Source organism: Cheilinus undulatus, linkage group 18 (genome assembly GCF_018320785.1).
Source record: "Cheilinus undulatus linkage group 18, ASM1832078v1, whole genome shotgun sequence".
In the NCBI taxonomy this organism is placed as follows: Eukaryota; Metazoa; Chordata; class Actinopteri; order Labriformes; family Labridae; genus Cheilinus; species Cheilinus undulatus.
Genome location: NC_054882.1, coordinates 19,570,632 through 19,598,621, shown reverse-complemented (window position 1 = coordinate 19,598,621; position 27,990 = coordinate 19,570,632). Strand labels below are relative to the sequence as shown.

Below are 27,990 nucleotides of genomic sequence, written 5' to 3'. Positions count from 1 at the left end.
TGTCACATTGTAATACAAACATGATAAATGTAACACTGAACTTACTGTCAGCTCAAATATACTTTATAGGAAATTCATATTCACAAATGCAGACTGAGAAAATATACCACTAACTTTTCTAGATTTTCAAATGAACTACAGCAAACATTAAGACTCTAAAACTTATAGACAAAAAAAAATTCAGAGAAAAGTTGATATCTTCAGTGAGACTCCTAGAATTGAATATTGTGACTGATTTTTTTTTTGTAATAATTCCTTTGTACATAGCTGTGATGTGAGTGTACTAATGTTTTCTTTATTTGTTTATCTTTTATTGTCTTTTATTTATTAATCTGTTTTTATAGCCAATTTGGGCACTTGTCTGTCTGTTTATACTTTATTGTTGAACATATCTCTAAATAATAGAGGAAGATAAATATAGAGGCCTAATGATGATGCACCTTTTAATGATTTTAATAAAAAAAACGCTGTTGCGTTATCAAAACTAGTCAGATCTAGTCAGTTTGACATTAGCAATTAATCGGGTGGAATTAATCTGATTAGTGACAGCTACAACAATAGAAAAAAGCAGTGGGGACTTTGCATTATTTAACTCGGTTTCTATTTTATTTTAACTATCCTTTGACTATTTGTGGAGACACATAAATATCAGAGAGACAACGAAATAACATTTCTTTAAAAAAAAAAAAAAAAAAACACTTATGCTGTTGAGTACATTCGTTTCAAACTGCAGAAAGTGGAACCAGTCTTCCTTTTTTTTCCCCAAGAAAGGCTCTCTCAACTCCCAACTCCAACTTAGCCCTCAGAATTTACTTCCATGACGCCCCTGCTTACAGGACATATCAATACATATAGCACCCATATCAGTTTGTCGCACTCTTATACCAATAAAAATTGCTTACTAAGTACTGTGAGCACCCCTAAAACACAAAACAAGTCAACTGCTGCAGAGAAATAACTATCCGCCCCTTTTTGATTGACACCTAGTTGGGCCAATCGTTTCATCGAGTGGTATTGGGTAACATATTCGATCCACCAATCAGAGAGCAGTTCATTGAAAGAAGCCTTGCTACTCCGCTGCCGTCTTTGTGTTGACATCTTCGGAGGATTGAGAGGTAGTATTAATATTTTTTATATTAAACTGCCCATCCATGTATACAATTAAACAGTACTTTCTGAAGAGAGGAAGTTAATTCAAAATTCAGCAGGCAATTTATGAATCAATATGCTTTTGGTCGCGTGGCTGGTGTCTTCTTTTTCATTCGCACCTGCTCCTTTGCTACTGTCTCATTGTTAGCTTTGCTAGCTAACATAGGTCGGCTTCTCCTGATACATTTAAATGCAGCACGTGAAGAAATTGCTATCTTAAAATTCATAGTGCTTTGTTTTGCCACGATACTTAAGAGACTTGTCCATTAATTATATTTGATTTAGGCATGCTATTATCAGGAACTAGTAGATGTAAGCTAACATTCATATCCGTGCCAGTCGGCCGTTAGCGTGCTAGCTAACGTTTGCCCATTTGGTCAAAAGAAACTTCCAACGGTCAGAACAACACAACGGCTCCTGGCTTACAGATGCCTGTCATTTGATGTTAATTTGAACAACATGGGTGTTATTGTTCATTGGTAAAGTTCTTTTGTGGGAATTTTTTTTTATAACGGCATGTTAAACAATGGGGGTGAGGGCATTTTCGAACACATTTGATGCGATTTCCTTGTGTTGGTACCACTACAAATACTCAAAATTTATGTATTTGATTAATCTCAGTGAGTTTAGTTTGTAAAGGCCAACGTATTTTTCTCAGTTAGACCTGCTCATAACAATATTTCTGATTCTGTCTTCGTTTCTTAGTGTTTGAATGGATATTACCAGGTGCACGGAGAAATGGGTAAAACAAGACAAGGTTACTGTAAACATGGAGCTCTCATTTCACAAATCATGACATTCATGCACAGTTTATGTTCCACTCAAATCATCCAGTTGCACAGATGTGGAATATTTGGTAAAACAACAATATATTATGGTGGCTATTAGCCTTTTGAAGCAGGTGCATTCATCGTATTCTGTCGTTTTATTGTACTCTCTTTTGTCTTCATCCCGCAGACTTTGTTGCTCTTATATGTTGTTATGACTCGTCTTTATATTCAGTTGTCCTGAAATATTATTTAACTTTGGAGTAGAGCCTTTTTTTTCGGATGTGTTGTTGTTCCCTGTCGCCACATCCTGTTATCTTCATATATTAGTTTTATTTAACTTTAAGTAACCCAGTTGAGATCAGAAGTTAGAAGATTTAGTAAGAGATTTAGCTACAAAATAAGTTGTTATTTGCTAGTCCTTTATTCTTGCTTCTGTGCTGTTTAGGATACTTAATTTCCTGTCCAGGTAAAAGTAGGGAAGCACAGTATTACTGGTATGATATTGGTATCAGATATGGAAATTTCTGCTCATATTTAAAACCGATATGTTGGCTGTAAAAATCTGCCTTTATTAATTGTAAATCGGCGGTAGTCTTCATTCGTCATCATTCCTTACACTCGAAAGTGTGTTTTAAAGACAGAAATCTGTTAATTTGTTCACACTCTGACTTCAAAATATGTTTTAGAGCAGAAGTTTTGAGTCTGAACTACATTTAAATATCAGTATCAATATCTGTATCAGCTGAAATTAATTTGTAGATATCAGCATATGGAATACTGGTAAATATCCAATATTGTGTGTCCCTGAGTAAAAATGCTTTTATTATGAAAGAAAGAAATAACTTTGGGTTGATCCAATGTTCCAGCAGTCACCTGGTGATAGAAATGAGTATAGCCATCATAATGATAAATGTTAAGCATAATGATTCAGTTGAATGGCCCAAGATGACAAGATGTAACCACAAGGTACAACAACACATCAAGGCAACTGGGGTTAACAACTCAGTCAAACAATATTTCAGAACCAAAGGATATATTAAAAAGGTGTACATCCTACAAATGGCATGGGATAACGTCACCGTAGAACAACACATCAGAATGGTAAGGTGTTATGACACACTGAGCTGGCAAAAGATAATATACATAGAGATGGCTGAGAGTACAATAAAATGTAAGAAGACAGATGTTAGAGATGCTGAAGATAGCCCACAAATTACAGTAAGAATGGACACAACAGTTTCAGTTTTTTCATTTGGTTATTTTTTTCAAATTTGCAACAACTCATATTTCATCACTCATCTTCCCTAAGGAATATTTCTTTTAGTTTTTTTTGATGCTAGTGTGATTATTTAAGTTTTGACCATTTCACTTAAAAATTGTACTATCCGGGGCTTTTGTTTACTTTATTTAGATTTTATTTTTGTTCTCTGTTTGCTTTTTTGTTTAGGAGAGACCTCCAACATCCTCCATGATGCTGTCTAGCAAAAAGTCAGACGCAGGCTCCTCTTCCTCCTCCTCCTCATCTACAGCTGGAGCAGCAGGAGGTGAGAGGGCTCCGGTTTCTGATGCCCAGACTGGTACTTCAGCATCAGCAGCTGGCGTTATGGATGTAAAGAAAAAGGAAAGGTCATCCCCTAGTGGGGAACCTGGTGGAGCCCCCTTGCCCCACCAAGGAGGCCCAGCGACAGCAGATCAAGAGGCTGAAGTTCGAAGAACAAGTCGTCGCAAGCGAGCAAAAGTAAACATTTTAGGGTTGTGCATCCTCCCTCTACTTTGAGGGGGGACAGGGTAAAGTAAGAACAAAACAAAACTTTGTTTTAACTGACAGTATGAATCATCATTTAAACTAATTTAAACTAATTTTTCTTTGTCTTTGCGGGGAATTTTTTTAAAGATACTAAGTCCCAAAAAAGTTAAGTATCATGGGAACACATTAGCCAACCAGACTCTGTAATGCTGGTTTTAATGATGCTTTTATTGTGCCTACTGTTGCAGGTGGAGTACCGCGAGATGGACGAAAGCCTGGCTAACCTGTCGGAGGACGAGTATTACTCTGAGGAGGAGAGGAACGCCAAGGCGGAGAAAGAGAGGAAGCAGGTCATCCCACCTCCAGCTCCACCAGTAGAGGAGGAAAATGACAGCGAACCAGAGGAACCTTCTGGTGAGTCTGAAATAGAATTTTTAGACTGTTAAAAACAATTAGTATTTTTATTAAGGAAATTAACTTCAAAAAGGGGATCTAAAGCTTGATAGAAAGCTTTTGATTTTTATTGATGGAAGGATGCTGGTGTTCTTTGCAGATGTTGTTGAAATGAATGTGGTTATATTTGGTAATTCGTAGGTGTAGAGGGAGCTGCATTTCAGAGCCGCCTTCCTCATGATCGGATGACATCCCAGGAAGCTGCCTGCTTTCCTGACATCATCAGTGGACCCCAGCAGACTCAGAAGGTTTTCCTCTACATACGCAATCGTACAGTAAGTGCAACTTTGAACAGATTACTTTGAGTTCAGAAACTAAGGACAAGATTATAGTTTTTCACTTTTTTATTGGATAATAACCTACATTAACCTCCCCCAGCTCCAACTGTGGCTGGACAACCCTAAGATCCAGCTGACCTTTGAAGCCACAGCACAGCAGCTTGAAGCTCCATACAACAGTGAGAACTGACGTTGCTTTTACTCTGTTTTATGTACTTTTATTTAAAGATTTAATTTTCTCAAAAGCCACAGCCACATAGGAGTTGAGACATTTTTTTGCCTTTGCACTCTTTTCAGGTGATGCTGTGCTGGTCCACAGGGTACACAGCTACTTAGAAAGGCATGGTCTTATTAACTTTGGTATCTACAAAAGGGTTAAACCTTTACCAAGTAAGTGTCAATCATTCAACACATGTTAAACAACTATAGTATTTAACCAAATGCCTACTGAACTTATGTGACCTGCTAGTCTGTCTTGTGGAGTGGGTATTTGTCCTAATGCTATCCAGTGAATTAATTCTGCTTCTCATTGCAGCAAAGAAAACTGGGAAGGTTATCATCATTGGCGGAGGTGTGTCTGGTCTGGCTGCAGCAAGGCAGCTTCAGAGCTTTGGGATGGATGTTACAGTATTAGAGGCCAGGGTAAGCCATAAACAGAGTTTCCATCCATGTGCCTATTCATTCATTCATTGTGATATTTTTATTTCACATTCATTAGTTATTGGTCACCATTAAGTGTTTACTTTCTGCATTTCATTATTAAAGTATATACATTTCATATATATATACATATATACATACATATACTATACATTTCTAGACTATGCTGTCACATTAACTGTGGATCATCAGTGAGTCATTTTGTACAAGCATTCCTGCATAATTTTTAATATGTCACAGATTTAAACAGTAACTTTGTCCGATGAAACCCATTATTGACCCATAGATATGTGTTTTAAGGTTTAACCTGTTAACAAAGTGGTTGAAGTAGACCTGTGTTGGCTTTTCTAGTTTAATGTTTATCATAAAGTTGATCATGTCTTCTTCTATAGGACCGTGTTGGAGGCAGAGTGGCCACATTCAGGAAGGGCAACTATGTCGCTGATCTTGGTGCTATGGTGGTTACAGGACTTGGTAAGAACAGACTAAAATTCTTTTAATGTACAATCTAAAGTAACCTGCAGCATTGATGTCTTGTTTCAAATAAGCCTTTTGTGTCTAATTGTGTGCCTTTAGGATGCAAGTATTTATTTTGTTGTGTTTTTTTTCTACCATTTGAATGTGAAATAAGGAAACAGTGTTCTCTTAAAAAATAGGTGACTTCTTAGTGTGCTATTGCTTACCCCTGCCTGCAGATGGTGTTGGTGTTAATGTTTATGCAGGTTTCAACAGTTTTCTGTTTGCATGTGTTCTCATTTAGGAGGAAATCCCATGGCAGTGATCAGTAAGCAGGTTAACATGGAGCTTGCAAAGATCAAACAGAAGTGTCCATTATATGAAGCCAATGGCCAAGCGGTAAGTATCATTCTCAGTCAGCAGACTGATTGACTCGTCTTTATCAGCCTGTCATAGCCAAGCTTCTTAGAGTATTCTCATATCAACAAATGGCATCCAGAGTTATCTGTTTCGAAGTTGCATATGTTTTGTTTTTGTTAATATGAACACTCTGCTGTCTGTTTGCCAGAAAGCCAGGTTTTCTTGAAAAACAAAGAAATGACTTCAAGAGCCTTCATAGACTGCAAGAGGCTAATGCATGCTGAAGTCATACTGACATTTTTAGATATGCATTAGATTAAGCTCATTTAAACATCTGACCTCAAGAAAAACCTTCAGTCACAGCAGTGTAGCTGCAGCTGGCATTAGATATGTGTATCCAAATTGAATTTTAGAAAACCAAGACCTGATGTTGTTTACAACCTTAAATAGAAGATGTTTATGGATGCACAACAGTTCTGCTTTTTTGGCGTGGAAGTGCTGTGTTGAGTTTATAGTCTTCTTAAACCCTGTTGTTGTCCTGAGGCAGTAATCTGGCTCTCCATGAGCCACAAAAACACGATGAACAGTGGATTCATTTAACTGCTTACCCTCGCGTGTCATCAACAGCAGCTCCAGTTCCTTTCAGAACACAGCAGAACAGAAAACAGATATAACTCTAATGTAATTTAAATGCAAAATAAACAGTGTTTTTCCCTCTCATTTTTGTTCTGCCCATCAAGTGGCAGCAACAGTAGGAGGATGTTTTGGTTCATGTTTAGGGGACTTCCATTGCCACAGGGCTTCTGAAACATCCACATCATGTGTAAATAGTTAAATTAGACACAAAATGTTTTACCTTGAGTAAAGATGTTTGACGTTGAGGTTCTGATTACTTAATATGTTCTGTCTCTCCCCCACCCTTTTTTTTTCTTCTCAACGCCTTCCAACTTCATGTTTTCGTGAACCACAAAAGGGTGAACGGTGCACAAGTGTATGTATCATTTATGTCCCTTCAGTCTGGCATGCTTTCCACACTGTTAATATTTCTTATGGGTTGATAGCTTCTATCATTAAACCAACTGACTGCCAGTGTCCTTGTCATTGTGTGTGTCCAGGTGCCAAAAGAAAAGGATGAGATGGTGGAGCAAGAGTTCAACAGACTGCTGGAGGCTACCTCCTACCTCAGCCACCAGCTGGACTTCAACTTTCTCAACAACAAACCTGTTTCTCTGGGACAGGCACTGGAAGTGGTCATACAGTGAGTGCGATGAGTGCTACATGAGCTCAAACACAGGAGGGGATGACACGTGTATCCTGCACTCATGTTCCTAAAGACGAGATGTATACCGATGAGCACAACACCTCTAATCTTTAACTTTTATTTGTGTTGCAGGCTGCAGGAGAAGCATGTAAAAGATGAGCAGATAGAACATTGGAAGAAGATTGTAAAGACTCAGGAAGAACTAAGGGATCTTCTAAACAAGGTGAGGACATTATTAGCAGTATGCAGACCAAAACTGAGCTCATGGACATGTAAACTGCATCATTGTTTTCCTAAGCTAAATGTATTAAATTGGCTGTATTCAATATGTACATGCCAGTGGAAAAATCTCCTCTCTGCTACTTTGTAGCCCATCAGATTCTGCATCAAAATTGCACGTTGACCATTGCCACTGCAAAATGAAAAACTCTGTATATTAGAATAATAATACATTTTATTTATAAGCACCTTTCTTCATCCTCATTCATTAAACTTTAAAGTGTATGTTAAGGACTTAAAGTTTGTTTCGTTGTTCATACTTAAACTTTAAAGTGTGTTCACAGGACTAAATTTTTAGGTCTGAAAAACAAATTGAAACATCGGTATTGGCTCAAATGAATCTGTAAATATCAGCATATTGGGTATCAGCAAAAATCCAGTATTGTGCATCCCTAATACTTTTTGTACTTTGTTAATGCTGTGTGGGTAGATCAAAAATCAACAACCAGTAACCTCGCGATCTTCCTCTCTCTGTGATTTTAGATGGTGAGCACTAAGGAGCGGGTGAAGGAGCTCCACCAGCAGTACAAAGAGGCCAGTGAAGTCAAACCACCTCGAGATATCACAGCAGAGTTCCTGGTGAAGAGCAAGCACCGAGACCTCACAGCACTCTGCAAAGTGAGCTCAAACTTTAATTTATTATTATTATTATTATTTTTTTTTTAGAAAAAGAAGTTTTAAAAATCCTCAAGAGTGAAGGAAGGACAAAAGATGAGTGCTGTAGTATTTCTTTACACTTTATACACACTTTTACAAGCGGTGGGCTGTTATCTAGAATAGTTGTACAACAGAGATTCCATTATGACACTGTCGTGACTTCTTCAGTTCCTTTGTACTCTTATAAAAGTCAGGCAGCAGGACAAAACATATTTTATTCAAACCAGTTCAGTTTAGATGTTAAATATTACCAGCTGGGGTGTTGTGGGTGTAACCCAGTGTCTGTGTTTTTAGTTGCTGTAGTTTGAACTTCTTTGAAGCATTATTAGATTTCCTGAGTTGATCAGAAGGTGAACTTGCAGGTCAGACTGAACTCTTAAATTATTTTTTTGAAAACTTTATCCATTCTAAAGGATGTGGAAAACAACTATTAATATTTATAAAACTTCTGTAGACTAAAATATGGATATTTTCTGGACTTCTAGGTCAGGTTTGATGCATCACAGAATTTAATGCTGCTCAATCCAAGACCAGACAGGCTGTGTTTAAGTGGTTTAATGCCTCAGTGAGATGTATTATTAGAGTGAGTGCTGCTGTTTTATTTTTGGTGCAGATAAATCACTTCCACTGCTTCGACGTGTGTGTTTTAGATGGAGGCTTTAGTTGGTTTAAACACAGCTGGTGTCTGAACTGGATTTGTCTGCGACCCATCCGCTTACTTTGAAACCACTTCAAGGCCCTTGAATCACGGCTTGATTGTCTTCATGTCTGCAGATGTTCACACACGCTTTGTGTCAGGCAGAATGAGCATTTAAAAAGCACATATGCATTACTGTGCCATGCATGACTACACCATATAACAGGATTTTAAGGCCAGTTAAAGGATGGCAGAGTCAGGATATTTTGGCTGGGATATTTTCCAGCACTCTCTCCATTTATAGTCTTTTCCCACGTCAAATGGCTAACTTGGAGGCGTCATTAGGATGTAAAATAATTCAAGACTTGACTCAGAGTAGCTGTGTCCTGAGGCTGTGCTTGGTAGGTGGTATGACCAGACTCTGTTGGTTTTATTGTGGTGAACTGATGAACAGGTTGAGTCAGCCCTTTCTATAGAGACTGCTCGTCCTTTCCACATGACCTGAAACCCTCTGGGTGTGTACCTTGATCACACATGCAAGTATGTATTTGCCAGGTGCTCACATAGAAGCCAGTTAATGTGACATAGACATCACCAGCTCAAAGTCTGACACCAGCTCAGCTAATTTGAAATGTTGTGCCTATTGCATAAAGATGCACACACGTATACCTTTTTCTATAATAATAATATTATAATGTGTTGTAGTTTTCATGGCGTGTATTGTTGTCATTGACAGTCAACTGTCTTTTCCATGATTACTGGATACTAGAAATGGGTCGTAGTGCGGTAATACCGTATCCTGGGGTATTAAAACATAGCTACCATATTGCTTTAATAAGCATCATGATGACGGTGCGGTGTAATGTGAGCATGTTTATAATAAACCCCTTAAGAGTATGTGTCTGTTTCCACCAGCAGTAGTGCACCACTGCCGAGGTGTAAAGGTGCTTTAAGTGATGTAAGAACTCGTGTTAATGTTGCCGGGCCAATTTGGCAAAAGTCAAACAAGCACATATGTATTGGCGCATATATTCTCTCACGCTATTGCTTGCCATGGATCTGTTACAACTCTGGCACCGCAGTTTGGTCTTCTCTAAAATCAAACTGTTAAACTTGGACTGCTAGCTGTAATGTGATTTATGACAACGTGAGTTTGAAAACACTTTAATTCTTCTTCTGGGTGTAGGTCAGAGATGAGAAATGACATTTATCAATATCCATCCTGCAGCAGTCACACCAGGCACAACTGAAACCATTGAAGGTTTTTAAAAGGGTTTAAATTATCCTTACCCATTTTAACGTTAATGTAGGTGGAGTTCATCAGTGTTTGTTGGTTATTTTAGGCTCTGAAGTAGTTGCAACTTTTTATGACCTCCCCCTAAAGTGAACTTGCGGCAGGACGGAGCTCACCATTGAAGCGCAATGCAGAAATAAATAGCATAATATTTAGGTCCAATCTTTACCAGATTAAAAGCACATGGAACATTGCTTCATGTTCTTATATCCTATATGATAATAGCTGGTTATTATTTCTCAACATACAGTTCTCTGGGGGGAAGGAGGGAAGCTGGAGGAAAAGAGAGCATGTCTGAGTCATAGATGGAGAGGAAACAGAGATAAACTTTGTTTAATCCTTTGTCTGATGTAGTGTATTTTACTTGTTACTTACAAGAGTAATGCTTCAACTATAAATCACTTCCAGCTCTCCTGTAAATGAGTTCGTTTTTTTTTTAAATACTAGATGAAGCGCAGTAGAGGTAAGCGTTATGCTCACTGTGCTTACACGTTCACTTGAAAACAAGTGCTTGTACAATGTGGATTTTAAAACACCTGGCAGAAATACCGTATACCCCAGTAAAACCTGGGGAGGGTGTGATGGTATTAAAATACAAGCACCTCCAAATCCTACGTACCACAACACTATCTTATTGGCTAGATGTCACATGACTGCCATTCAATTAACACTGAGGCCTTTGCAGCACTGACATGGGTGTACGGCAGGGGTCGTCAGCTACATTTGTTCTTGGGCCAGTTTTTATTCTGGCAGACACTCTGGGGGCCACACTTTCAAATGAACTAAATTAAAACGTTTTGGTCTTAGTGTTTCTACTGCAGCCAGCCACAAGGAAGCAGCTGAGATAATTTAGCGCCATATGTCTGGGTGTCAGTTACTGGGTTTGACATTACCATGCTGTGTCCTGATTGGTGAGAAACAAGTGCAAGAAACAGGTCTTTTCTTTTAAATCCATGAAAAATTGCACTCTCCAAGAACCTGAAGTAAAAAGTGTACAGAAAAATATGCAGCTTGGATAAGGACTTTAATAAAAAAGCTGTCTATGGACACAGGCCCTAATGACTGGGTTTACCATGCATACTAATGATGGCTGACAGGTGGATTTCTGTAAAATGAAACAAATGCAAGTCATTCCTGATAATATTGATCGTTTTGGGGGTTGATTTAATAGCTACAGGGATTCAAAGACAAAAGATACCCTAAAATCCATATGCTTACTGAATTTGATTGTCTTTTGGGGGCCAGGTGGGAACTTTGGGGGTCTGATATGGCCCCTTGGCTGCCAGTTGATGATCACTTATGTGGCATCGCTTTGCTGCTACAGTGGTGCTCTGTTCTTTTTCTCAGAGTTGACAGAGTTAGTGCTAAGTTGCTTATTTTCTTTATTTTTGTGTAATGCAGTGTTTCTTTTGTTACATTAAATACATTTTGTTTGTCATAATAAATGCATACCAGTTAAATACCAGTTATCCATCTCATGAATAACTAACAATCTGAGATTTTTGTGGATTTAGGATACCAGGTGCTTTAAGTGCCAAAACTGGCACAAACCCCACAGAAGCTTTAAAGATTTGTTAAATAATAATTTAATGAAAAAAAAAGTCTAATTTATTGTGGTGATGCTTGGTGATAAAATAAGGTGATAAAATCTCCTCTGCTGTTTGATTTGTCTCTGTGTAGGAGTACGACGAGTTGGTGGAGTTGCAGGCCAAACTGGAGGAGAAGCTGCAGGAGCTTGAGGCAAATCCACCAAGGTAACACATCCTTGTGAAAGTGGGATGTTAGAAGGAAATAAATCATATTTCTAAACCTAGATTGAAAAATATGACATGATGTTCTAACCTTAAGGGCTTAGAAATATTAAATGCAGCATCAGTAAAAGCAGTCAACACCTGCTTAACCAGAAACATGTTTAAACAAATAGAGACTCCAGTAGAAATGTCTCCACAATTTCAAATTATTTAAAGTTTGTAACGTTTTAATGCTTAGCTTTGACAGTGTTGTCATAGATTAGAAGGGTGTTTTACATCTTTGCATTCAGCTCTTAAAAGGCCACGTGTAAGCTGAATCTCAGGTTAAGGTTAAATAACTGCTCATTAGAGCCCAATTTTTACCTGTTGCATGTTTCCTAATTTTTACTGTTCAGATGTTACTTTATGGTTAAATTTGCACTTCTACACTTGTGATGATTTGGCTAGAGACTTTCCAGTGTGTGCATGAATAAACCTGTCCCTCCAATGTTTAAATAGCTGTAAATGTACATCAACACGTCTTCCTTCCTTTTTTCCCACAGCGATGTTTACCTGTCATCCAGGGATCGGCAGATCCTCGACTGGCACTTTGCCAACTTGGAGTTTGCCAATGCTACGCCCCTCTCCACCCTTTCTCTCAAGCATTGGGATCAGGTATATACGTGTACTCATTAAATTGTCTCATCTTGACACTGGTGTTTAACTTTAACAGCCCTGAGGCCTTCATATACTGCTTTCACCTTAAGGAGTTCATTCTGCTGCTGGGCTGACAGCTTCTTCTTTTTTCCACAGGATGATGACTTTGAGTTCACCGGCAGCCACCTGACTGTCAGGAACGGTTACTCTTGTGTTCCTGTGGCGCTGGCTGAAGGTCTGGACATCAAACTGAACACTGCAGTGCGGCAGGTTCGATACTCAGCTTCAGGTATGTCCACGACTATGTGGAGTCACACGCTCCTCTATTGACGTTTTTATGGATGGATGTACAATCAAACACTCTTTGAACTGTTCGTTCCCCAGGCTGTGAGGTAATAGCAGTCAACACACGCTCCACAACGCAGACCTTTATCTACAAGTGTGATGCTGTGTTGTGCACGCTGCCTCTCGGCGTGTTGAAGCAGCAACCCCCTGCTGTGCAGTTTGTTCCGCCGCTGCCTGAGTGGAAGACATCCGCCATACAGAGGATGGGCTTTGGAAACCTCAACAAGGTTCTTTTCACTAAATATGCTCCTCCTACATTTTATCCTGTTGTGTTTTGTGGCTTGCAATTTCCATTCCACTTCATCCCAAAGGTGCTCAGTGGGGTTGAGGTCAGGGTTCTGTGTGGGCCACTCAGTTTCTTCCACACCAAAGTCATCAAACCATGTCTTTATAGTCCTTACTTTGTGCATGGAGGCACAGTCGTGTTTTGGAATAGAAATGGGCCAAACACCTACAATTTTCCGACAAAGTTGAAAGCATAGCATTGTACAAAATTTCTTGGTATGCTGAAGCATTAAGATTGTCCTTCACTGTAGATACCCCAAACCCTGGACACCAGCCCCATACCATCATCTCTCCTACCAAAATGTATCACTCCAGCTTCTTTTCTTACTTGTCCAGTACTACTGCTCTTGAAAAAGCAAAAGTGTCTGATTAAAAAAATGCAATATTTCTTATTAGGGTACTCGATTAATCAACAGAAGCATTGATAGAGTAGTTGATTACAAAAAGAATCTGTTACTGCAGCCCTAATGGAAACCTATTCCATGAAGTTCCTGCAGCATAGTTTTTGTGCTGACATTAGCAGTGGAAGTTTGGAATCCTTCAGCTGTGGAATCAGCACTGCCCGCTTTTTCACACCATGCACCGTAGCAGTCATTGACCCCACTCTGTGATTTTACATCCATTTTGTGACTAAGTTGCTGCTGTTCCTGAACGCTTCAACTCTCTAATAATATCACTTCCTGTTGACTGTGGAATATCCAGCAGAGATGCACGAACCGTCTTATTGCAAAGGTGGCATCCATCACAGTACCATGCTAACAGTCACTGAGTTCTTCAGAACAAATCTATTTCTATTACAAATGTTTGCAAACGGAGACTGCATTGACAGGTGTTTGATTTTATAAACATGTTGAGACGAGTCTGATTAAACCACCTTCATTCAGTAATTAACAGGTGTGGCCCAATACTTTTGTCCATATAGTAAAAAAAGTGAAGTACATGTCATGGAGACTAAAACGAGACAAAAATGTTAGTGCTGGACTGTTGGACATTCAAATTCATGATATTTTTGCACTGTGGGTATTACTTTTGAAAACATGCAGAGATTGGGTAGAAAACATTCAAGGTATCTCAGTATTTTATTATTTTTTAATATTTTAAGTATGTTTAATGCTTTTTTTTTTTTTTTTTTTTTTTTTTTTTTTACTAAAGATAAGGACTTTTTTCACTACAACTGGATTTTTTTTTTGTCTGACACTACAAGTACAACTAAATTTAGAAGAGCTACAATACCAGCACTGTCAGTCAGGAGTTTGTAAAAATGATTCCAGATTAGCTGTCAAATCTGAGCATGTTTTGGTACAGTTCAAGCCTGAATAGTCTGACCTGTATGCAGGAGGCTAGAGATTAAGTGTAAACTCCACCGCTAAAAGAGGCCATCATGTTCGAATCAGGCTACAAGCCGGTCTTAAATCATGTATTGTGTTTCCAGCAAGAACGTGGATTCTTTTTTTTTATGGAGACCTCCTGCTGCAGTGTCCTTAAAGAGAGGAATTTGACCTTGAGTTTAAAAAATGGCAAAAAAACAGAATTCAGGTTTAGTTGTATTCCCTTCAGGTCCTTCTATATAAATTTCCATGTCAGCAGTCCCCCTCCTTTAGAAATAGTTGGATTGAAAGTGCAGCATGAGCAGTGTTTTAGCTGAGTCTTGGAGAAGAGCGGCAGTTATGGCCTGTTAGCGTGTGGATGATTGATGCTCATTGCCAGTGTATGTTTGTAATCCGGTCATCCCGCCTCTCTCCTGACCCAGCAGCTCTCTCCCTGTGTTTCTGAGCATCATCTACATCTCAGTACTTCATCTTCTAATTCTGCTGCAGCACAAAGCTGAGTACTGCATTATTATGCAATCAGAGCTGCTACTGACACTGTACAACCAGCAGATGGCGCTCTACCATTCACACTGCTTAAACTTTGAAGTGATGGCAGTAAATGTGCTGCAGCTCAGCTTCACAGAAAGTGGAGCTTTTGATTGAAATAGGAGCTTTGAATGTTTCGTGACTTTGTGCCTCCCTGTCTGAAGGTGGTGTTGTGTTTCGACCGTGTTTTCTGGGATCCCAGTGTCAATCTGTTTGGTCACGTCGGCTCTACAACAGCAAGTCGGGGCGAACTCTTCCTTTTCTGGAACCTCTACAAAGGTGATCTCTTAGTTTCTCATTCATGGAAAGATAAAACTTTGTGGTGAAGAGATGTCTGTTCTGGTTATCTCTTTCTCTGTGGTGTTTGTGTAAAAAGTCTCTGAATCAAATCATGCCTTCTTTTCTCTTCAGCCCCAATTTTACTCGCTCTCATGGCTGGTGAGGCAGCTGGCATCATGGAGAACATCAGTGATGATGTGATTGTAGGACGCTGCCTGGCCATTCTTAAAGGAATATTTGGAAGCAGTGCTGTGCCACAGGTAAACAACCTGAGCCCTTGGCTCTTATTTTCATGGAATTACTTTGTGTTTAACTTCAGCTTCATTTATTTACATTTATTTAACAAAGAAAGCCTCACTGAGGTCAAGAACCTCATTTCAAAAGTGTCCTGGCCAAGACAGGCAGCAGCACAAACAGCACAGTTACAGACATTATCGTGACACAAAGCAGTTACAAACACAGATCCACCTCCTCAGTAGCTACTCAGTACTTAAAGTAAACTTTAAATCAAAGGAAACTTGGCTTTAGTTTATACAGGACAGAGTATTCATACACCCAGCCGTGGTCAGCTGACGAACAGCTGATCCCAGTTATCACCTCCCAACTCCCAAGGCAAATCACAGCTCTTTCTCTCAACACACCGATGAAATTAAATATGACATACTTCCCTCTAATCCCTGTTTGCATTAATGCTGATGCACCACTCTGCTGCTGCTGGCAAAGCTTAACCCCCTCCACCCCAGCTTCCTCTTTTATAGCATAAAGCTTGTTGCACCCTCGTTCAGATTCATTCTACTGTGGATTAATTGCTTTTGAACTAATTTTATTAGATTGAATATGCGTTTTCATAAATGAAAGCAAAGCATGCTGCTCAACTAATCCACAGAGCATCTTTTGAGCAGAGCCTTCGCTGCTAAGTGATACTGTATATCCATTTTGCTGTAAAATGGTTAAATTTATGTTCCTGGATGAAATATTTATACTTGTGTAAGTTTTAACCAGAGTACATGTTCTTTACTTGAGTACTTTTTCCACCTCTGCACCTGATTCAGTCATATAGGGTACAAAGATGAGTTAAGGACTGGAGATTTGTTATAAACCTCAGTGCTCCATGGTAAACACTATCCAAAGATTTAAGGAACTGTGATGATGCGTGCATATAAAAGACATCACCATAATCAACCAGAGGCAGAAAAGTGGCAGCTTTGATCACTTCTTTAACTCTAATCCCAGCCCACATGCCAGACTGTTTATTCCTCTTGCATATGTAGTCCAGTTTTGTCAAAAGACAACTTCATCATGTTTGTTGTTTACAGAAAAGCAGCTTTGGTTGATGGTTTTAAGCACCATCATTAGTATTTTCTCTGGTTTTTCCACTACTTTAAGTGGAATGTCAACTTCATTCCTGAATTGACCCCCATAACCAGCACGACTTAACACAGCTAGCACATGTGAGAGGCACTCAAAGCTGGAGTTGTGTCCAAACCACCCGTCATTATAAATCATTTGCCTCTGGTTTCAAATGGGCTCAAATCACATGTGCTGAGGCCAGCGTGTGGGGCTGTTTGCCATCCAGCTGTTTACAGGTCCCTCAAATATCACCATGGAATTTCCTAAATGTTGTTGTTTGTTGTCATGGCAGCCAAAGGAAACTGTGGTCACCCGTTGGCGTGCGGACCCCTGGGCAAGAGGCTCTTACTCATATGTGGCGGCAGGTTCTTCGGGTAACGACTACGACCTGATGGCACAGCCAATCACACCTGGACCTGCCATTCCAGGAGCCTCACAGGTAAACAAGCAAAGGAATCATGTTTGTGTTTTTGTGTTAGTATTTGTGTGAGAAAGCCTTGTAGAGAGGGCATGCCAGCCTTACCACAGTATTTAACCAAAGCAGAGCACTTTATACAGTACACAGATGTTCTTTGGCTTTTTTGATGGTCATACTTCTGCACTGACTGATGAGTTTAAGTGGTTTACTGCCACACTTTTTCCTCTCACTCCAGTCCCTCATTTTCCTAAATCCTGCATCAATCTCACTGTGCTTTCTTGTCTTTTTAGCCCGTCCCACGTCTCTTTTTCGCCGGGGAGCACACCATCAGGAATTACCCCGCCACAGTCCACGGTGCCCTGCTCAGCGGGCTCCGCGAGGCTGGACGTATTGCAGATCAGTTCCTGGGTGCCATGTACACACTCCCTCGACAGGCCACGCCCACAGCTGCCACCAATCCTCCACAGGCTCAGCCCACCCCAAGTGTGTGAAAATGACTTTGCCAACACTGGACTCTCAGACCATTCAGAGCAGCTTTTGAGGAATTTATCCATCAATCATTTCTATAAGGGAAATGAGACCCCCTTTGCATATTTAACTTTACTTAAAAAATGTCACTTTGAGTATTATGGGAAGTTGACATTCCTTAATTGAGCCCCTCAGATTTTTATTTTTGAGTATTAGCAACTACAGATACTGGGCTCTGCTACAGAAGGATGTTACATATTAATGCAGTGACTCATCAAGATTTTAAAACTACTTCCCCAGTCTCAACAGAAGTTTAGCATTTCTTTAACCAAATCTATTTATGTTTAAAAGCTTCAACTACACACGGGGAACTAGATTTCACATGAGACTAATAACATACAGGTTCTACTGTCTAAACCTACTAAAACTGCTTCTCTAAGCTAAAGACATTTCCCTCCGGTGTCATTGCAGAGGCCTTGTCTTGTTTGTCTTAAAGCTTAAACATTTCTCTGTGCTGTAGCTGTTTGCTTCCTTTCTTTCATTTAGGTTGCAGAGTGTAGTGACAGTAGTTTGTATTAAAGTCAAAAAAGATATGCTGAAAGAATTGTGAATGTTTTGTTGCAATAGCAGTTTTAAGTATTTTTATTATGGCTGTCATACTTTTTTATATTGTCATTTTTTTGTTATTAAAAGACGACAGAAATAATGTCAGTGGATCAGTTCTTTGCTTGGAGTATTATCACAACTGTTTCCTGTCCCATTACCTGCAGATGTCTTGTCTGTGTAATTGTCAGTGCATGTTCATAAGTAACATGTCTGTGTCTCTCATGACCTGCCAATGACCCTGCTTCATTGCAGGGTTTGGCTGCTTCCCAGGGTCTGTGGTACTGTGTGAGTGAGGGAGAGATGAGGGTCCCTGGCAGCAGCTCCACATAGTGGGGGATCTGATGAATGAGGGGGGAGATTAAAATGGTCAACCATGAGCTATGAGCCTCTCTGTGGAGTTGTATTTCAGGGCTCTGTGCCCCTCTGTTTCCATGCGCTCTTTAGCGTCAAGGGCTTGTTTTCCCCCAGAGATGGGGTTATTATTATTGTGACCGAAGGAGATGTTTGATGTAACAACAGTCATTTGAGCTTGGGTTTTAGACAGCAGCACTCTAGTAGTTTCACACCCCCGGTACGCCAATGGCTTGGAGCAGTGTGTGACTGCTGACGGGTAGGGTTATTATTCATAATTGTTGTATGCAGAGTCATAATGCGTGATGGGGAGTTATGAAAGTCATTTCTATGAGACCACAGCATGTCTGAGCACATCTCAACTGATTCATAGGTGTGAAGTAGGATGTAATCTCATACAAGTACAAATACCTCCATAATAGTTTGTGTATTTTGGACATCATTCATAATAACCAGTAATATCAGATTTAAAAAACCTGCCAGTTGTTTTAAGTTATGTCAGTGAAAACACAATATGGAAAAAAAATGTAGCCAAAGCTTACAAAGATACTTTGAGCTTATCTTTAGCTATGTAGCTATGCTATCTTTAGCTTAGTTAGCTTTAGCAATGTGAGCTTCAGCAGACATAGTTAAAACTAATTTAGCTACATAGATACACAGCTTTCATAGCTGCTCTGTGAGCTCAACTTTAGCTTAATTCACTTCGTAACTGTATTTGCTTCTATTATCTATGTAGTTTACTCAGCTATGCTCACTACGTTTAAATGTGAATGTTTTCATGGAAGAAGAGCTTTTTCCTGTAAGCGGAATGTTTTCCCTATTAAACATTTTGTAATCAGGCTTTGCAGGTCAGGCTTTTAACTTAAGAGTTGGTGTCCCAAAAGCTACCTTAACTCTTACCCTAACCCTCAATCGAAGTTTAATGAAATTTATTTTGAAAGTCTTAGCGGGTAAATGTACACCGTTTCAGATGACCAGTCTGTAAAAGTGGCCGTTGGAGATGAATGGTCTGCAGCTAGACTGTCTTGAAAGAGACTGGGCCAAAATGATATTCCTAAGATTTTTGGTAAAATATCCCATAGACTGACGTGACAAAAGTTGAACTTTTAGGAAGGTTTGCTTCCCGTTATATCTGGAGTAAAACTAGCACAGGATTTCATATAAGAACATCATACCAGCAGTCAAACGTGGTGGTAGTGTGATGGTCTGGGGCTGCTTTGCTGCTTCATGACCTGAACCACCTACTTACTATAATGGATGGAACAATGAATTCTGCTCTCTACAGAAAAACCCTGATGGAGAATGTCCAGCCATCAGTTTGTGACCTCAAGCTCAAGAGCACTTGGGTTATGTAGCAAAACAATGAATAGAAACACACCAGCAAGTCCACCTCTGAATGGCTTAAAAACACAAAAAGGTGGTTTTGGAGTGACCTAGTCAAAGTCTGAATCTGATTAAGATACTGTTGTATGACTGTAAACAGGCCATTCATCCTAGAAAACCTTCCAATGTAGCCGAATTAAAACAATTCTACAAAGAAGAGTGGGCCAAAATTCCTCCAAAGTGACTTGAAATACAGCTATTACAAATGCTTGCCTGCAGTTGTTGCACAGGGGTGGCACAACCAGTTATTAGGTTCAAGGTTGAATTACTTTTTCACACAGGGCCAGATAGGTTTGACTTTTTTCCCCTTAAAAAATGAAGTCATTTAAAAACTGGATATTGTTTTTACTCTGGTTATCTTTGTCTAATATGAATATTTGTTTTATGATCTGAGATATGTAAGTATCACAAATATGCAAAACAATAAGAAGCCAGGAAAGGGGCAAATACTGTTTCACAGCATCACTGTATAGTAGCATTGTTTCTATAAGCATTGTTTACATGCTCAAGTTAGCAATTAGCTTACAGCATTTCCTGTTTTACAAATGACATACAGTCCCAATGTTTTTGACTAAAGCATCCACGACCTTGATGACCTTTTGTATTCTCACATCAATGTCCCACTTCATCTCCCCCCTGACACCTGTTGTAGGCAGTGAAGCCTCGTTCTCACTCTCACTCCTCCATCTTCCTTCTCCCACACGGGCCTGCAGTGCCACCACTGAGTCATTTCTATGGTTGACTTCACAGCACTAATTTAGGTCAGGCATCAGCACTGAGGCTCAGGAGTACCAGGGCCCAAACAGGCACCGCTGTGTTTGAGAAGCACCTCCCTGCCTCTGAACTTAGGACAGATTAAACCACACAGGCAGGAGACAGTGTTAACCCTTAACTACAATCGCTTTTTTCTCATGACACCATACAAACAGAACATGAAGTCTGAGGGTCATTAACAGCACTAAATGTTGGCCTTTGATTTCAATCTGAGAGATTTCAGACATTTAATCAGACGTTAATGCAGCTTACATCAATGAATGTTTTCTCCTTTTCAAGCATGCTATTTACACTAATAATTCACTGATACACAATAATGGACTAAACTTGCAAAAGAATCTCCCTCTGACAATTCTATTTTTTGTTACTAATTTAGAAATCAATGAAACTTTTCAAGGGGGATTGTAGTATTGTCATTTGTAGAAATCTCTTAAGTAGGGGATAAACATGAGATCTAGTGACCTGGACCTTGAAAATCTAATTAGTTCATCCTTGAGTCAGAGTGGAAATTTGTGTACCTTTAGGAGAAAGTCCTTCAGTGTTCTTCAGATATTTTGTTTATAAGCAGATGAGGCCCAATAATCTTGATCTTTGACTGATGATCTCAAAAAGTAACCTGTTCATCCTTGAGTCAAAGTGGATTAAGTTCTTCAAGTCATTCAAGGCATTCTGTGGATTTCACGTTCCAAGAATCCATCTAACAGACGGGTGGACAACCAAAAAACATAATGCCCAAAGCCTCAGCTATTGCTGGCAAAAAGTTGTATGTACAAATGTTCAACTTTTTTTAGAACTGCAGTGCCTATAAAAAGTATTCACCTCCTTGAATGTTTTACCCTTTTATTGATTTTGTAAATCAAACATGGTCAATATAATTTGGCTTTTTTGACCAAAAAATTGAATTAAAAAACATGGAAGGTCCAGTCACTAGTTAGTCAGCATTCTTACCATTACACCATGTAGACATAAGAATCCTCCAAGCAACTCAGAGAAGTTGTTGAAAGTCAGGGGATGGATACAAAAAATGTCCAAGGCACTGAACAGCCCCTGGAGTTCAGTTAGATCCATCATCAAGAAATGAAATAATTTAGCACGTGTAAATCTGCCTAGATCAGGCCGTCCTCACGAACTGAGTGATGGTGCAAGAATGAGACTTGTGAGAGAGGCCACCAAGACACACATGACTACTCTGAAGGAGTTAGAAACAGAGAGACTCTGCATACAACTGCTGCTCGGGTTCTTCACCAGTCAAAGCTTTATGGGAGAGTGGCAAAGAGAAAGCCACTGTTGAAGACAACCCATTAAATCTTGACCAGTGTTCCTCAAAAGGCATGTGGGAGACTTCATGGTCAAGTGGAACTTGGAAGGAAGTTGTCTGGTCTGATGAGACCAAAATGGTGCTTTTGTGGCCATCAGACAAAAGGCTATTTTTGGAGGACACCAAACACCAAACCACTGGCTGGTGTTGGTTGGTGGTGGCAGCATCACGCTGTGGGGATGCTTCTAGGCAGTTGGCCCTGGAAGGCTTGTAAAGGTAGAGGGTAAAATGAAGGTGACAAAATATAGAAAAATCCTGGAGGATGATCTTATTAAGTCAAGAGAACTACGGCTTGGGAGATGTATTTCCCAGCAAGAAAATGACCCGAAACATTCAGCGAAAGCTACACAGAAACTTGCTGGAGAGACTTCACATGATTTTGTGGAAATCTGTTTTCACTTTGACATAAAAGACAGGGTTGTTTTAGTCCTGAATTATATTGACCATGACTGATTTATAAAATCAGTAAAAAAGTAAAACATACAAGGGGGTGGATATTTGATATAGGCACTGTTTTTATGTAACACTATGGTTTTAAATTGTCCAGTCCAAAGGCAAGGTTTGTTTTTTCACCATGACATTTTTACTCTCCATTTTATCATTCTCGCCACCTGCACATAAAAAGCATGCAGTTGAATTCAGCCCAAATCTCAGGAGCTACATTTAATGTTTCTGGGAAATGCAGGGTAAAAAACAGACATCTAGAGGTAAAATGAGGGGAAGGATTTTGGCCTCAGCCTGAAAAAGTCTTCTGAGATGCCCTGGGTAGAAGTGATGGATGATCAAATCACTAAGGATAAGTCTGAAGGGTGCTGTTTATTTTAACATAAAAAGCCAAATATTTTAGTCTACAATATGTTGATTACTGTGATTTTCACAGCTTAAAGTGCTGGCTTTCACACATTGAGACTCTGCAGTTTAAGAGAAAAGTCGTACGTGCTGATTTTGCATTCCACACCAGCTTGTGGTTTCCTCTTTATACCTGACCAATTTGCCTCATTTGTCTTGCTGCTTATTTTGTGTACCGTCAGCTGCTGCTAAAACCAGTGGACGCACACACAGAGGGCGTACAGCTATGAAATCGAAAAGTGGCTGAGCTTGTTCAGCGAAAAGCACAGATTAAACACAAACACACAGGATCCAGCATGGAGACGGGTTACAAACAGGTTGGTTTTTTATTTTTATTGGAATACATATGGTTTTGCTGTACAGTTGGCAGCTTCAAGAGACCTACATGCAGAGTGCGCCAGCCACAGAAAGGTTAAAACATGCACAATGGATTAAGTCTAAAACAGAAGAAGAAAAAAATCCCCACATAGTCCTTGCCAACACACTGAGAAGCAAAAATAAATCGTAAAACCCTTTTGATATGATCTTTTTACATACAGGTTTGTGTTTGACACCTCTGTCTGTCAGTCTCCTTTTTCTGCATACAAAAAAATACACACAAAAGTTGATTGTACAGGCCTGAAACTCTTAAATCTGTGCATGTACGAGTGTAAGAGATGAGATTCAGTTATGTCAATTTTAGTCCTACTATATTATTCCTATAAGATTATTTGTGTGCGTTTATATATATATATATATATATATATATGTACACGTGTTCCTGGGGCCTGCACTCTTCTTTCTTTGGCAGCACTTACAAACATACAGCACAGAAGATGTACAAACCCTGAATTTATGAGCGAGGGAAAACAGAGCAGCGACAAGGCCTGATAAAAACAGGACGACACATGTTGAAGCGCTCAGCACAGCCGGCCGGCTCTCCTCTGATAAAAAACACACATAGCTCTCATTCTTCAAGGACTATGACACGAGTCTCTCTCTCTCTCATCTGTGGTGTGCAATCGTGTCTCCAGGTCATGAGAAATGTCTTAACATTAAAATAACAAAACACACAAAAATACAGGAAGAAGTACTCTCCAGGAGTGTCGTAACAACAAGGACGATACATTATCTTGCAAAAAATATTCTTAAAATCAAGATGGACAAATACTTAATATATTTCAATAATAAGGCCCACTTTACAAAATTACAAGATTTTCCTTAAATAAAATCTATCCGATATATCATCTAAAATAAGACATCTTTTGTTTAACAAAGAAATAAAACACATAAGAAGTAAACAAGAAACCCTAAGAATCATCCCCCCTTAATTTCATTATCTTAGTGGAAACACTCGCTCTGTCTCCTGCTGTAAACTGGAAATACTGTGGAATGATTTTGGCACAATGAAAGAAGGCTGAGATGCAGGTACAACAGGATGCCATACCTAAGAGATTATTTCCTTTTGAGATGACTCTTAAATACTCTGATTCAGCTGGTGAAAAAATACTTGACAAGGTTAAAGTACAACTCTGGGACACGAAAAGGAAACTTTTTGACAAAGGAGAACCAAAAGGGCATTAGTCATTTGAGGTCTTAAAGTTAAGTGCTGGCTAAGTGCAGATTACAGCCTACGACACCCAATGACACCATGACCCCCGGCTTCACAATGGAGGCCTTTCAGAATAAAAGCCTGCAAACTCCAATCTCCACTAATACATTTGAGTTCTACTTTACAATAAGGAAAAAAACAATGATCCATCAATAACAGATGTTTATACATACACGGGGAGAGTCTAAGAGGATTTCTGTTCTCTCTTGGTGCATTTCCAGAGAGTGGTCCGGTTTGGTTCAGTGCAGTTTGGTACAGTTTGGTACGGTAAACCCTGATCTTGTTTGTGCTTTCACAGCCAACCCTATCCTTACTTGTTAAGCATGGGTGTAAGCCAACAGTGTTTCAAGCTTCACCCTTTAGGGTCAGAGAGGTACCCCCAAAAGGAGGGCAGTACAGATAAGTTGTTTTGGAAGCTTTCCAGCATAACACTCAGAGGGGGTCTCCAGTTGCCTTTAAAAAAATACGTAATATTTTACAATTTCAAACTGAATATTTGTCCCATATTTATTTTTTTTAAAAGCATAAAATTAATTAGTTGTAACAAAAAAAAACAAAAAAAAAATAAAACGTCATTTGGTGAGATTTACGCTCTAGTCAATGTAATGTTTCAAAAGTCCTTAAAACGTAAGTGTGCATGACTATTTTTAAATATGCAGGGCCATGCTTTAACCACCTTCAGAAACAGTGGGGTTCCCCTGTCTCCGGCACCTTTATTTCGGAGGTCACAGGCTGAAAAGTTTGAGAACCCCTGGTCTAAAGGATCTTTAAAATCAAAATGCATTTTGAGGCGATATGAATCATTTGAACCTTATTCTGATGTTCTCCAGTGCATCTGCCTTCAATGATCATGGCACAATAATTATTAATCTATTTTTTATATATTATTATATAGCCTACAAAATACCATCTAATAATTGTTTATATTAATTTAAAGCAATAACTATCATCAGGATTACTTGTTCCAGCCCATGCTGAGATGATAAAGGGACTTAATACTTATATTTGCTGACTGGTGAGTTATACAGGCCAGGATTTAATGCATTGATGGAGGCTTCTGCTACTGTTTTAACACCTCAATTCCACATACATAGGGTTACAGAGGAAAGTCAACAGGAAGCAGGTGTGGAAAGTAACTAACTGCTTTAACTCAAATTACTGTAATTGAATAGTTCTTAGGGTACGTGTAACTTCTTGGATACATCTTGAAATCAGTAATTTTATTTATATTCAAGTAGTTTAACCAGAGTAACAGTACTTTTATTTCAGTACAGTTCTTTTGTACTTTTTCCATCTCTGTTGACTACAAAGTAGCTCGTAGAAAGAGAAGATTCCACATCACATCCCAAAAAATCTGGTGGACACAGCAAAAACTGGAGCATTGCTTTTGATATGAGGCACATTTGCACCATGAGTGAAGTGTTCCACTGAGTTAGAGTCCCCGTCTGTGACTTTAGATGCTCCTAAAAGATATATATGTATATTCTTCATCAGCATGCATTGCATTGCAGTGAGGTTGACTCTGCTATTTTCTTGCCAAAGGAAAACCCACCTTGCCACAGATTTGCGTTTCTGTAGCCCTGTCATATTGTAAAATATTCAGGACTTTCAAAAGCGTAGTTAACTATATTAAGTCTGGACCGATATAGACACATTTAAAGTGTTAAATTTAACTCTGTGTGACTCAAATTAACAGACAATTTTGCTGTGTATCATTGAGGTTGACCTGAGATCTATTCTCTTAACAGAATATAAAATGTTCTGCATCACTTTGTGTGCCTATCTAGCTGTATTGCCCAGGTCTGCATTGCTCCTCTCTGTCTCTCAATATGTCAGCTGCATGCTCCCACTGTTTCGTTCTCATGCACACTTGCGACCAAGCGACCAGCAGGATCTTAGTCGGATGAGAGCATATCAACTGACCAACTGACTAGAAGGTGTCAGCCCTACTGTACACCATACCAAACTGAACTGAACCAGACCACTTGATGTAAATGCAATATCTTTAGTCAGCTTTCTTTTTGTTTACACTGTTAACCGCCTACAGACTTGTCCTAAATATTCTGGCATTCAAGACAAACAGCTCAAGGAAGAGAGGAACTGGCACAGATCCCAAAGAGAAGTCTTAAAACCTTTAAACTCTTCACCTGATTCCTTGATGACCCATTACTACATTCCTCTATGTCACCTTTCACCACTGGAAGCATCTGTTCAGACTGATATCACGTAAAATAGTAATCTACAGCTTCACACACGGTCCATAGGTTTCAATGGACGGAGTGGTCATAAAGTTTGGGCGTTTGTATACTTTGGGGGCCTTTCCTGGAAGAACGGCAGCATGCAAAGCAGAGGATGGAGTTTCATCTTTGCCCTTTAAAAAGACGTTCTTTCTTTGAAGTAGTCCTCCAGGGGGGAAACCCTCTAATGCATCATAAAGACTACAGTTTCCGACAGCTGGGCTCATCCTGGGACCCCTGACTCAAATACTCCCTACAGGGTGAGAGAAGGGTTAGAAAGGTAAGAAGAATAGGGGAAAGCAGGAGAGTGTTTTTGCAGTTAGGGTCATCAAATAGTAGAGGCATGGATTCATCATGATTGTGTCCTACACTCTGTCTATATTGCACAAAAACATTGGCTGAAACTTTGCAAATGTTTTTGAGCATTTTGCAGAAGTTTCCTTGCATTTTTTGGTATTTAAAAATAAAAATCACCCATGATTGGGTGCCAAGGACTTTTTGACCTGGTATTAAAAAAATCCATGAGATTAGTGTCCTATTGAAGTTTATAATTCTGGCATCATGCTGCTGCAATGTGGAAGGGTAAAACTGCAGTATTGTCAGCATGTTGGACTTTTTTATGGCACAGGGAAACAGGTGGTGCAAGGGGGCAGCAAGGCAGGGTTGAAGAGGGCATTCGTGTTAGCACTTGCATCACCAGGTTGCTATATACAGCAGCCCTAACAACACAGTGATGTCACCCTCCAATGTATATTTATCTATGCATGCCAGCTCTAATAAACACTTGCACATTTGTCATTCAGCGCCTTCTCACTCCAGATCACAGCAGTGCACAACTCACCCTTTCAGCTTTAAAACCAGAGCCCTTGCTGACATATTAATAAACACACCACTGGATGAACCATACCACGTGGATCTCTGGCAGTGTGAGCACAGGCAGAGCCGGACATCTGATACACTCTTTTAATTATCCCTAAAAGTGGACATCACTGCCAAGCTGTCCGTCTCCCTCCCCGCTGTATTTAGAAGCCCTGAGTCAAGACGTAGAGACAGGATTAGATGCAGCACTGACCGCTGACCTTTCAGCTTCCCAGGGAGCTGCCCATCATTATCTGCTGACAGGCCCCTGGTCTTCAATAAACCAATAACATGTATCACTGCTGTTTAGGACACTTAAGGATTTCCATTTAGAAAATCCAAGAGAACCTTCTCCAAAGGAAAACTGAAGAAAAAAATGAAAGACTTGAAAGGAGATGGCTTCCCTCTTTGTAAATAACGTGCAGCAGAAGAAACAATAATAGAGAAAGCACAGAAAAGTCTTGGCATGAGCTTTGAGCGCTCTGAACAGTATGTCTGGTCTGTTTTTTCTCCATCATAAAGCCAGCACATGGCAATCCTTTCTGCTCCGCTGACAGACAAATTCAAAGGACATTGCTTTTCGGGCAGCGTGGCCTATATTTTTTTAAAGGCTGCTTTGAAGTCGGGACAGAAA

At 39.5% G+C, this 27,990-nt stretch overlaps 1 protein-coding gene across 7 annotated transcripts; it reads left to right on the top strand.

Annotated features, from left to right (window-relative positions):
* The first annotated feature begins 985 nt into the window (after nucleotides 1–985).
* Nucleotides 986–18,299, top strand: kdm1a (lysine (K)-specific demethylase 1a). Of its 7 annotated transcripts, none has more exons than XM_041813099.1 (23): nucleotides 1,041–1,115; nucleotides 1,855–1,891; nucleotides 3,367–3,657; nucleotides 3,814–3,831; nucleotides 3,915–4,080; nucleotides 4,261–4,394; nucleotides 4,498–4,576; nucleotides 4,695–4,787; nucleotides 4,933–5,039; nucleotides 5,450–5,531; nucleotides 5,818–5,912; nucleotides 6,847–6,864; nucleotides 6,989–7,131; nucleotides 7,267–7,357; nucleotides 7,897–8,031; nucleotides 11,682–11,755; nucleotides 12,295–12,406; nucleotides 12,545–12,677; nucleotides 12,773–12,960; nucleotides 15,039–15,153; nucleotides 15,286–15,413; nucleotides 16,796–16,942; nucleotides 17,212–18,298. In XM_041813099.1, exons 2-23 carry the CDS (start codon nucleotides 1,862–1,864, stop codon nucleotides 17,410–17,412), a joined length of 2,580 nt encoding a protein of 859 aa, XP_041669033.1. In that variant the 5' UTR covers nucleotides 1,041–1,115; nucleotides 1,855–1,861; the 3' UTR covers nucleotides 17,413–18,298. The 7 variants fall into 7 exon arrangements, with proteins under 7 accessions (XP_041669035.1, XP_041669033.1, XP_041669032.1 ...); XM_041813098.1 differs by having other exon boundaries at nucleotides 1,071–1,115; nucleotides 1,855–1,906; nucleotides 17,212–18,299; XM_041813101.1 differs by lacking the exon at nucleotides 1,855–1,891 and having other exon boundaries at nucleotides 986–1,115; nucleotides 17,212–18,297.
* The last annotated feature ends 9,691 nt before the right edge of the window (nucleotides 18,300–27,990 follow it).